The 12,525-nt window shown below is 33.3% G+C and overlaps 1 protein-coding gene and 1 non-coding gene across 6 annotated transcripts; one reads left to right on the top strand and one right to left on the bottom strand.

The window, feature by feature from the left end:
• Nucleotides 1–7,413: 7,413 nt before the first annotated feature.
• On the bottom strand, nt 7,414–10,772 carry LOC120091477. 5 transcript variants are annotated; one of them, XM_039049524.1, is made up of 7 exons: nt 10,203–10,771; nt 8,808–8,885; nt 8,676–8,710; nt 8,535–8,590; nt 8,248–8,346; nt 8,094–8,162; nt 7,776–7,985 (listed from the first exon to the last, which is right to left on the bottom strand). In XM_039049524.1, the coding sequence occupies exons 1-6, from the start codon at nt 10,599–10,601 to the stop codon at nt 8,104–8,106; spliced, it is 726 nt and encodes a 241-aa protein (XP_038905452.1). In that variant the 5' UTR covers nt 10,602–10,771; the 3' UTR covers nt 7,776–7,985; nt 8,094–8,103. The 5 variants fall into 5 exon arrangements, with proteins under 5 accessions (XP_038905450.1, XP_038905452.1, XP_038905449.1 ...); XM_039049522.1 differs by lacking the exon at nt 7,776–7,985 and adding an exon at nt 7,414–7,629 and having other exon boundaries at nt 8,094–8,346; nt 10,203–10,772; XM_039049521.1 differs by having other exon boundaries at nt 8,094–8,346; nt 10,203–10,772.
• A 90-nt stretch (nt 10,773–10,862) lies between these two features.
• On the top strand, nt 10,863–10,935 carry TRNAF-GAA. The gene has a single exon. It is a non-coding gene; the product is annotated as a tRNA-Phe (tRNA).
• The last annotated feature ends 1,590 nt before the right edge of the window (nt 10,936–12,525 follow it).

The following is a 12,525-nucleotide window of genomic DNA, read 5'->3' as shown; positions in this document are numbered from 1 at the left end:
TACGGATGCGGCCCGCTTTTGGAATGGTCACAAGTGTGTGATTTGCCATAGATGATCTGATCCTGATCATTCGTGTTAGGGACATGTGAGCGGGGCGTCCTATACAAAAAGTTTTTATAAGACCTGACCACGAAGTGTTAATGTCTTGTTATATAACACCGCTCATGACAGAGACTTCACTTCACTAGGATGACCATAGGTAACATGACCTCAATCCTGAGTGAGTTGGGAACTCCTGCCATTGAGAGTGGTCCTTTATTTGTATGGGTGCGAGTGGCCAAGTCGCCGATTTCAAACCTACCCTTTTGGGGATTCATTCTGATTTGGGAGCTGGGAACTTAACTAACACAAGATGGAATTCACTCCTCCCCGAGGTAGGTAAGTAAATAAAATGGCTCCCTTAAGGGTTGATTCTGGGGCTAGAAACGATGTGGCGCCACACAACTTCTCTTTGGCCCGAGAGGTGTTCACACATAGTTGGACTATTGTTGTATTGTTTATTAGAGGAATCAGTGTACTTAAGGAGTGAGATGTAACTACAAGGGCAAAACGGTAAATTGGCCCAGCTGTACTTACGAGCATCTGTAAGGATCATCGTACTCATGATTGGTTATATCCAATGGACACATAAATATATCTATGGTAAGAAGAGTTCAGCTGTTGGTTTTAGTGGAATCATTGATAGTTAACGGATGGTGAATCTCGTGGCTAAAGAGTTTAGTCAGTACCGTTGAAGCTTCGAGCCACAGGTCCATTAGGTCACTAGGTAGCTTGAATGAAGTCGAGAACCAGTGTTTTGGGTTAATTTGAAATGTTCAAATTGACAAGAGGAAGTTCAATTATATATGATATATATTGGACTGGTTAATTATATGTGATATAATTGATTAAATATATGAGATACATTATTTAAGAGGAAATTAGATATAAATATGATTTATATCGAGTAAGAGAAAAATTACTATAGTAGAATATGATATCAAACTATAGGATATAAATTAATATGATTATATTTATTAATTAAATTATTGATTAATTTTTTAATAATTAACCAATTAATTCACGTATGAACATGGAACGTGGGGCCACGAAGGTTAAGGTAATTGGCGGGTTGAGTATGGAAATCGTTTTCATTTTGACGATTAATTCAGTCATGCAATTGAGATCCTTGCCCAAATAAATTCGTGAAGTAAACGATCGCGAGAGCCTATACGATAGAATCTCATTCGTCTAAACGATCGTCTAGTTCACGTGTTCCCTAAACGATTTTTACCAATTTCCTAAACGATCGTCCAGTCTTTCCTAATAATCGTGTAGCTCTACTATACGAAAGTGTCCCCGCTATATGATAGCGAAGTTCTTCTCGTACGCGTTTGTCGTCTACACGATATCTTCTCCTCTGTTTTCTACCAAACTCACCAGAGCCACCTCTCTGGGTTTTTGACGTTGAGGATACCTGGGTCCCCTATTGGTGGTGTTATCCTGACTCCTTGTTCATGTACGTACGGATCGTGTAGTATTAGATGAGAGACTCGCTGGGGTGCTAGTAGATCGTGGAGTTCTTCCGCTGCTGTGGGTTCATATATTCGAAGATCGTCTTCCTCTAGTAATGAACTCCTTCTCTATGCTTTATTGTATACTGAGCATGTTGTTGTTGAGTTTTATTATGCATAACTATTAATTTAAAATGTATATCGTTTATATTCCGGTCACTGTGAAAATCGAAGCGATCTAATCCCACTCATGGATATCTCGATTTTGAGATCCTTCAACATAGATTCGACCCAGCCGTTATTACAAGCAACCTATGAAGGGTTAACTTACTAATCATGGTTATATCGAGGGGACATAATATATCTACAGTGAGGGAAGTTCAACTATGGACTTTAGTGGAATCACCCATTAGTTAATGAATGGAGATTAGATCGGTCTAATGAGTTTAGCCGATTAATCTCGGATCATTTGAGCCCATGATCTGTAGGTCCGCGAGGTCCCGCTACTAACTCTTAAATGGATAAGCTCTAAAATAGCGTAACAAGTTAATTTAAAGTGTTCAAATTAGAATTAAATGAATTTGGAGAAATAATATTTAAATATGATTTAAATATTTGAAGATGGAATTGTGTTAAAAATTAATTTAATATTTGATATTAAATTAATTAGAATTATTTATTAATTTTATTAAAGAAAATTAATTTATGAAATTAATTTTTTAAAATTAATAATATTTTCAGTTTTATGAAATAAAATTGATTTTTGAAATCAATTTTTATAAAATTGAAAAAGAAAAGAAAAACACAAAGTTGGAAAATTTGATTTTCCATTTACTTCATGAACTAGTTCACCAACAACCCACTTTAACTCTTCATTAACTCCAAGCATGAGGTGCATCTCATGTAGCAAGCTTCTTTGCATGAATGTCTACAATATATAGAAGATTTGGAGTGTTTTGAAGAGAGCAACCGAACAAAAATTTTAAAAAAAAAATTGAGAAAAGAAGGATGTTCTTCTACATGGTTGTTGCTATGAGCTTCTCCAAATTCCCTTAATTCCAGCTTATTTTGAGTTCCACTACTCAATCTTGAGCTTCAAGAGGATAGTAGAGAAGATCTTGGGGTGGTCTACAACAAGATCCTATGGAGATTTGCAGTTGAATCGAAGCTTAGAGGAAGTTCTTCAAAGGTATGTCATGAAACCCATTTTTTTTTTTCTGTTGAAGCATGTTTTCTTTTCTGCCAAAATTAATGAATTAGAGTGCTTATGGATCTTGGTTTCTTCCGTTACACATTGGTACCTTCCAACAATAAGATATCCACTCATATGTTTTTTTGTTATGGAGTGACATTACTCGGATCGTGAAATGCATCAATTTAGGAGGTTGCAACAAATTCTGCAACCTTGCGATACAGATGCGTGACTCCATTCACACGATCTACGAGATAGACATGAGTGAGACTAGATTGCATATTTGGCTTCTCAAATTTAAATTTGGGAAAATCGAAAAAATTTGGTCGTTAGTGGACCATTTATTAATGACGGTGTAGATACTGAGCTTCGATATATTGAATGGTATTCCACTATTAATAGACGATATATAACGAAAGTAGGTGCATCCTATCACTTGTTGGTATGAATTTATTGTATATTAGGAATGTTTAATTTTATTGCTTAATTGCATACCAATATAATTTCTCAAGTCATTAACTTGTTTACTTAATTCTTTTTTAGTCTAATTTAGCAAATATGACATTATTTGGTACAAAGGCCTTGCGTAGACTCACCTCTATATATCGAGTGCGATATTTCAATGGTTATGTTTTAATTGAAGAACAAGGTGATCTAGCAAGACATCAGGATGTTCCTATTCGATCTAATATTCAAAATGAATATCCAGCAACTCCAATCAATCATTCTACCCATAGTTCCACGATGTCAACCCCCTCAACATTTGAATTTTTTCCAACAACCCATAGTATGTTAAGTATGGAAGAAGGGCAAACTTCACATGTTTGTCGAGATATCCATGATCAATACGTAACATACTAAAATCTTGGCAAAGGTATACATTTTATAGAGAAAGGCCAATCATCAAGTGTAAGAAGCCGTGGTAATCATGGGTACTATGTGACTCAACAAGATCGATTTTAGGCATAAAGAGGATCTTCTTCTGGTCATGAATAAGAACATTGTACTTGTAATCAAATTCATGTATAAAAATATAATTTTAGTCTACACCCCAAACACCTCAGCATCCTAAAGAACCTTGAAAATTATTAATGCAACTGTTGAAAATTAATATTCATGTTCTTACATAAATTCCTAAGGAAATATTAATAATAAAAAAAAAAAGTCAATGAAGGTATCTTTGAAATATATATATATATACATTGTTGGTTTAAAGGTACTAGTGGAGCGTTTTAAGATATTTTTGAAACAAAATACAAATTTTGTAAATATTAACTATAATCGTTTTTTAAAAAATGTATATGTATGGAAAAGAAATTTTTGGAACAAAGTACAAATGTCATAAATATTGACTATAATTTGGTAGCAACTTTTTGTTTTAAAATATGAACAGTAAAATTACTTAAATCAAATATGGTTAACAACTTTTTGGTTTTAAATGTTATTTTTTATATATATTAAACACATTACCGGTAGTTTGGAATTAAACGAATGGAACATTATTTTACAAGAAATTAATATCAATTACATCAAATTAATCAAAGAATAGAAATTCTTAATTAAAGTAAGATTATTATATATATCATATTAAAATGGATAACATTATTATCACTATAAAAAAATGAGGCTAATGAGATTGTTAATTTTATATTAAAAGAATTAAAAATGGGGGATTTCAAAAATAGAAAAAATAAGAGAAACTATTTACAAAAAATAGCAAAATTTTAATCTTCTTTGATAAAAGTCGAGACAAGTCTATCAATGTCCATCAATATTTCTTTTATTATTTTTGTAAATAACTTGTCTATCTGTGAAAAAATCTCATTAAAAATACTCTCATTAATTTTATATTAAACAAATTAAAAATTCATATAAAAAGAATGAATTAACAATCCAACATCCCGTCTTTGTCAATATTCTTTTTTTTCTTTCTATATTGAATACGTCTATTGAACAAATGCATTAATATTTTTTTCACATTCAATATGTTTTTTCACGAGACATTCCGTTTTGACCTGTCAAATTTTTTCTTAAAAAGAGTGTAGAATACGTCTCCTCAATAGACGTATTCTAATGAGGACAAAAAAAGATACCCATTTTTCCTAAATATTTTGAAATAACGCCTTTTCCTTAATTTATTTAAAAAAACTACCGTATTTCTCCAATTATCCCCTTATTATTGATTAACATTTAAAAAATATAATTCAAAAACCTATATAAATACAACCGAATTTCTGAATCAAATTGGATGACACTCGAGGCTTCTGTTAAGTTCCACGGGTTACACTCATCTTGTCACAATTTCCAAGAGCAGAGCACCGAACCATGGCGGCATGGACGGCGGCAGCTCGCCGCATAGTTCTGTCTCACAAATCAGTTTCTACGGCTCAAATCGCCTCTCTAACTCATCGGCGCGGTCTCGCCGGCGGTGGCGGTATTAACCTTCTCCATTGTTTGCTCCCGCTCTTGCTTTGTTTACAGTTTGTTATTTAGTTTGCCCTTCACCTCGAGCTGATGATTGGATGCTGAAAAACTTTGGAAATGGAAGAAAGTTGAATTCTATTTGCTTATTTTGGTATAATAACTCTTTGTTACTCGATGAATTAGGAAGAACGAGTTGAACTGGCTCCGCTGAGCAGAATTTTCGTTTCCTCTATGCTTTGCCATTAGGGTTTTCTTCCTCTATTTGTGAATGATTGGGTCCGAAATTATGCTTTGCGCGGCCCATTTTCGATTTCTGTAATTGTTCATCTCGATTCTCTGCCGTCTGCCTTACGTTATAAATCAATTTTATGTAAACTCAAAAGGGTATAAAATCCACTTCTACACTGCTTTGCAAACTTTTACCAATTTTATACTCTCAAACCAATTAGAAGTTACATAAACTTGAGTTTATAACGTATTTTTTGTGCAATTCAAAACAAAACTTTTTAAACCAAACCTTGATTATTGAGAATTATTGTCATGTAGCTATATCATCATGTATCTTTGGAACTTGGTACGAAATCCTAATAACTCTCTCCTCTTTGTTGAAAAGTCTTCTGATTCATCATGATAAATGCTGTTATATCAAGTTTGCTAGCTGAAGTAATTGATGAACTTTGATCTACTAGTAATTTTGTTTGTTCTGCTTTTGTAATCTTGCAGATCACCATGGACCTCCGAAGGTGAACTTTTGGGAGGATCCATTTAATCCATCTAGATGGAAAGGAGAACACGTGAGCTATTTTCTAGTTTTTAAATTGATCATCATCCTCATTCAAATGCTTGGACTCTGATTATTACGTTGCTTTCATATTCCTAGGCATGCACATTTTAGTTTGGTTAACATGTCTGTGTCTAACACGTTGGACAATTCCTGACATTTTATTGAAAACTCTGCGAGGGACGCTGTGTAATACTAATACACTAGTTGAACAAATTGAATACATGCCAATTACTAGTTAGACGTTATGATCCCATGGCGAACACTCATGAATCTTTTAAAAACAATTGTTAGAGACAAGAGTAATGCTAATCCTGCCATCTTCTATATGTCTTCTAGCTGATGGACTCCTTGCATTGTTTTTTTAGAATCACTACACATCTTACTTAACATATATGTGTATTCACAGTTTGTGATTGTGTCTTTGACTGGATGGGGTTTAGTTCTTTACGGGGCCTATGAGTTCTTCATTAAAGGCAAGAAGGAAGAGGTATGGCTTTTTTACATCTTTATTGAAGGAAAATATGGTTAATATGATTAATTTTTCCTTCCAAAAGGAAACTAGCTTCGAAAAGTAATTGAGCTGCTTTATTGTGGGTTTTGCTGCTCCGGTTCAGTTTTATGAATTGATAATGTCGTTGTGTTGGTGTGTAACCCATTAGTTTCACCAAGGTAGTCACAAATTGAGAAACAACCACATTAAAAATCTCTTATTCTCTTTATTTATTTATTTATTTATATATTATTATTATTATTATTATTTTGTAGATTGTATATCTATCATTTAATTTTTGCTGAAGAATTATATCAATAATAGTTTATAGGCTTCCATAGATTCCATACTTGCACTGATTTGTTTGCTTGTCAATGGATCAATAAATTTTTTATTTGTTACTATCCATTCTTATATCATCCACATGTTTGACTTAGATTTATTTATATGTGCGCAGTATAGTAGTTTATAATTTAAATAATTTAGTCCCATTAGATAACCATTTGAACTTAGTTTTTGGTTTTTGAAAATTGTGTTTGTTTCCTCTCAATTTCTTACCATATTTTTCATTTTTTACAAGTAAAAATGTTGGATTTTAGTCCAATTTCCCACAAAAAAAAAGTTTTAAGAAATGACTTTCTTTTTCTTTTTGTTTTCAAAACTTGATTTGATGTTTGAAAACATTAATAAAAAGTAGACAACAAAACGAAGAAATCTAGAGGTCAAAAGTGTTTAGCTTAATTTTCAAAACAAAATTATTATCAGGATTCTTAGTGCTGTGCTGATAGTTTTGGAAATTTCCAATTTTTTAAAAACCTGTTGGTTTATTTTCTAAAATATTAAAAGGTTAAACTACAGTTAGAATTTTTTTTAACTTGTGTCTATTTGGTGTTAAAACTTTTCATTTCATATCCAATAGATTCGTATCTAATTTGAGATATTTAAAAATTCCTTGATTGATAAGATATAAATTTAAATTGTATGTATAATGAAACCCTAAACCTTCAATTTTGTTGAGTAGATCTATAAATTTCAATAAAATAAAAGTTTAGAACTAAATTTGTAATTTTAAAGGTAAACTACAAAATTCAGGGGTTAAATCCACATTGATTGGATATAATTAATAGCTTTAAGAGCTAGTCCGTGTTTCTCGGCGGTAAAATCCTCTAACATGACCTTTCTTTTTTTCTACATATCATTGCTGAATGGCTTAGACATGGTTGCTCTAACCTGCCTCTGTTTTCTCCTACAGAAAGTTGGAGATGGAAAACACTAAGCCTCCCGGGTTTTCAAGACAGCATCCTTAAGTATATACAAATAAAACGAGCAAACAAGCTTAGAGCGTATGTTATAGTCCATCAGTCTTTTATTAGTTACAGAGGGTAGATATGATTGTACTTTAGACTTATTGTATCAAAATCAATATACAAAGTGAAACCATTTCACAAATTCCTACAGGTGTTTCAGAATTGGAAATTTCTGGCCATGAAGAACATGTTACAAGTATACAAATATTTCCAGTGTCAAAACTTAATTCAATCTGGCAAACCCAATTGAACCGACTTTTTTCCCTAAATTTGATGTACTTCTGAAGAATGTTTTCTGTAATCCATGGTTCACAAGCACTTCTTAAGAATAAGCGTGCTATTTGAATGCTTCAAGTATCTTAAGAGTTAAGACTACAGCCTGACAACTAAATCAATCACTTACCAACACGACTTCAGTCCACATCTTTTACTTCTGCTTCTATGTCAACCACTGCACCAGAAGTTTCCTTCCCTACGATCAACAACAAGAGGTGGTTCGGTTTCGAGCACGTTAAATATTTCATGTCGGGCGAGACATGGTCCAGCAAGAATTTTACCTTTTTGGGGAGAAGTAAAGTCACCGAAAGCTTGTCCAAAGGTGGAGGAAGTTTTGTTGGAGAACTTAACGGAGTCCCTCACAAACTTGTCATCCACCACTGAATTTGAAAAGGAAGAATTAATAGAGACAAATGAAGAGAAGTTTACTCTCAGAAAGTACTCAACGTTCTTACATAGAAGGAAAAGAAAAAAAGCAAACCCAACCACGATAAACTAGTTGGAAAATGCTGAAAACAGGTTACTATCCAACAACAATAAGAACTCAGGAAAAGAACTATGGGTTTACCAGAGAAAGGTTGGCTACAAAAAGGGCATAGTTGCAGCTCTTCATTCAGTGTTGATCTGCAATATGGAAGCAAATGAAGTGTGTTCGTCATTTGAAAATTGTATAAAACGAATCTGATCGTGTTCTTTCAAGATCACTTACTTGAAAATTTGAAATTCGTTTCCACAATTAGGGCACTGCAAATGCAAGACAAGAAGTGAGAATATGTTAGTTAGAAGTTACATAAGCTGAAGATTTGAGATTGAAAATGCAAAAGATATAATAAGGACTAACAGTGCTTTGAACTATATCTCGTCCTGCCCACCATATAAAAGCGGCCACTCCAACAATTGGTACAAGAACTGCAACAAGCTGAATAAGCATACATGTTAACAGATCAAACCAGAGCTCTAAAAGGTAAAAGAGAAAGGAATTCATCTTCAGTCCTTGAATGCAAACAAAATAGAGCTACAAACGCACTTTTTTTCCCGATTAGAAACCAGTTTCAAGCCTGGGTCAGCAGAAGCAAATCCAAGATGACAGATTCATCAAAAAACAAAACAAAACTACAGAAAGGAGCTCCTATTGTTAATGAACAAGGTTAACATATAATTATAATCACGGATTAACTTCACAGCATATACCTAAAGGGAGGGGCTGAAGTGAGCCACACTCTCAATCAACTTTATAGCATAGCATACACCCATAAGAGTTCTTCTATTACTCTACACACCTATCAAAGAAATACCCTCTAGTATAAGGTGGAAAAGCTGCTCTTCCACTTCCATAACACCTAAAAGGAAAAATCCGATCTTGTTTATGTGAGAACATCAAGAAATCCACAATCAGAATCAACTCCGACAACTGTTAAAAGGGTTACTCCTTCATCCTCTGAGCCTATCGGCATCTTATTCGCCTATCGGCTCACCTTTCCAAGTGAGTGAGGTAAGCCCTTCTTCTCAACCAAATTTGGAGCGGGCAAGTTCAATGGGACGGGCACTTCCGTAGTAGGTGATCTCCGTTTTATATCATCGGCCTCCTAGAATGTGGACAGACTCATAAAGAGAAGTGCGACCTCAGCACTGCATCTACGGACCGGGCTAACTGCCCTGAAAACTGGCATTTAAACTATAAGGTTGGCAACTACAGGATTAGGTTGATATAATTAAATTATACTAAAATTCATTAGCTTAAGCTTTTGAGTAAATTAGTGATTTGACGTGGTGTCAGATACTATAAAGCTCAAACTTAAATTTTCGATCCAAGTATAGTAACCTAAAGAAGCACCATTCTAGAGAGTTTGTTGAGGATCTCACATTGATAAAATCAAGGGGTCTCACAATCTCAATAAGATAGATGAGCTACTCACTCCTCTTATTATCGATTAATTTTAAGATAGAACCTCGTATTATCTCAAACTTTCAATGGCCACATGAACATTGAACCCAGAGTGATATTACCAGTTAAATTAAAACACAGAGCACAATGGAAGTAAAAGTAAAGTGGCATTAAAATGTTCACAGGGAAGTCTCAATAATCATTAAATGTAACTAAAACTGCATAATACAAGCAAGGAGCAACGAATCAAGCACATTCACCCCATTTTCCAAAGAGAAAAAACAGATCTTAAACTTTGAGAATCAAAAGCAGACAGAGAGAGAGAGAGAGAGAGAGAAGAAGCATACAGACCCAAATGGAAACAATCGCATCCAAAACCCAGCCAAGCTGCCCTGTTACCGAAAGGTAGGTTAACCCAACAGCCAAAGCAATATTACCCAGAAGCCTCGCAGTTGCTCCATCGTCTCCGCCTCCACCGCCGCCGCCGCCACCGTTAAACCCAAAACCCTGATTAAACCTTGCTACAATTAGCCCTCTCTTTCCCTTAGACCCTCCATGTTTTCCAAAAACCCGTACGTTACCCCGACACACATCCAGAAACGACAATCTCCTTCCATAAACCCTCAAACGGAACCCATTTCGATCCCAGGAAGCGACCTTCGGAGCCGGAAGAGGATTAAATTTGGTGGGTTTGTTGCAGAAACTGTCGTGTAGTATGTTCAAGGTAGAGAATCTGATGAAACTTGTCATTTGGGATTGAAGCGAGAATTAGGAAGCAGGTTTTGAAATCTCAATGGTGAAGAAGAAATTCATGATGGATTATCTGGTGTGAGCGAGAGTGAGATGGGTGTCTCACTGATGTTCCGTATATGGCTGGCTCGTTATCCGGTGGCTCCTCCCGGTCCCTTACAGAAACAAAATGAGGTTGAAATTCAGAGTTAATGACTTTTCTAATTTTTCCAAAAATAAAAGAACTACTTTGTGTTATCGTTGTTATAATACAAGCAATAAGCGGGGATAGCTCAGTTGGGAGAGCGTCAGACTGAAGATCTGAAGGTCGCGTGTTCGATCCACGCTCACCGCAATAAATTCCTTTTCTTGTTATTCTCATTCCAGCAAAACGACGTCGTTTCACGCTATGATTGGCCAATGAAAACTAGTGAAGGAATATGGGCCAGGGTAATGGTGTCCGTCCACTTGAAATATATAAGCCAGCCCATTAACATAGTGTTCGTATACTGAGTTTGAATAATAATTTAACAATACAATATAATAATTAAAAACTAGCCATTTTCTTGTCACGAAATATTGCCTACTTTTCATTTTAAGCACTTAATTTGAATAGGATGCTTGAAATTACATTAATGTTAAATCAAAGTGCTCTTAGTTGGCAAATAATTATATAAATGATGCATTTTTATTTTGTTTTTAAGAGGTATTTTTGCTTTTTTTTAAAAAACTATTATTTAGCATAACCATTTCAACCTAAATAATTTAAACGAGACAAAGTGACAGTTGTTTAACATACCTCACCATTAGATTGTGATGTTTCATATTTTATGGTCTAAAATTACACTTATAAACGAAAAGATTCACCACTTCAACTTGAATAATTGTAATGAATAACAAAAATACAAATTATTAAAAGATGTAAGTACAGAATGGGGATGTAAAAATTTTTCCCATAACTAGAGATGTCTATTTTCCTATAAGATTTTTCGTTTAGACCGGAAATGGGGGACAAAAATTCTCCGTAAGTTAAATGGAGACGAGGATGAGCCTCGGCCCTATTTGCTTCTTTTCAAATTTTTATTATTATAATAAATAGAAATATTATTAGTAGTAGTAGGATTATTATATAAATTTATATTAAAATTCAATTTTATTGTCTAACGGCGAAGATAATAAATATTTTGAATATTTAAATTTAGATTAGTATATATATATATATATATGAATAATTTGGTAGGTAATTATTTCTTTCTAAAAAAATTTAAGCAATTTCACTGTAAATTCAATTTGTTTATATAGAATTAACTATATAAAAAATAGTAAAAATTTAGCTATTCGATTAAAACTTTTCAATAGTGGTAGATAAGTTAATTAACTTTTAAAAAAATATATAATAGAGAGATTTTTCGCATATTACATGGACTCTGTGAATTTTTTCTTTGTATAAGATCCTCGTCATGTTCTCAATGAAAATAAATGAAGAAATTTTTGTAGATATGAAGAATAAAATAGAGAATAAGGATGAAAATGGAGAAGTCATCTAAGAAACCTTTTTTAAAACCAAAAGTGATTTGATATGATAACAATTTTTTCTAGTTTTCTAAAATGTCTTTGTTTCTTGGCATTTTATTTACTATGATTTTCATGTTCCTTAAATAAATATTTTAATTTTTTACCTTTCAAACTACTTTTCTTTAGTTTAAAAGTTGGACTTAAATTTTGGAAAGCTTTTAAATGGTAGATAACAAAAACAAAAAAAATTATATGTGAAAATAATATACATATACTTAATTTCTAGAAACCAAATAGTTATGAGACGGGACTAAATTAACCAATACATTAATATTACTTTGTATAACTTTATATAAACTACTTTATAGATATCAATTTAGAAAGGATAATACTTGTGTGCATCCTAAGGTACATCCATCTTTATACATCA

This window comes from Benincasa hispida, chromosome 11, assembly GCF_009727055.1.
Source record: "Benincasa hispida cultivar B227 chromosome 11, ASM972705v1, whole genome shotgun sequence".
NCBI classification, from domain to species: Eukaryota; Viridiplantae; Streptophyta; class Magnoliopsida; order Cucurbitales; family Cucurbitaceae; genus Benincasa; species Benincasa hispida.
This window is presented reverse-complemented; position numbering and strand designations above follow the sequence as displayed.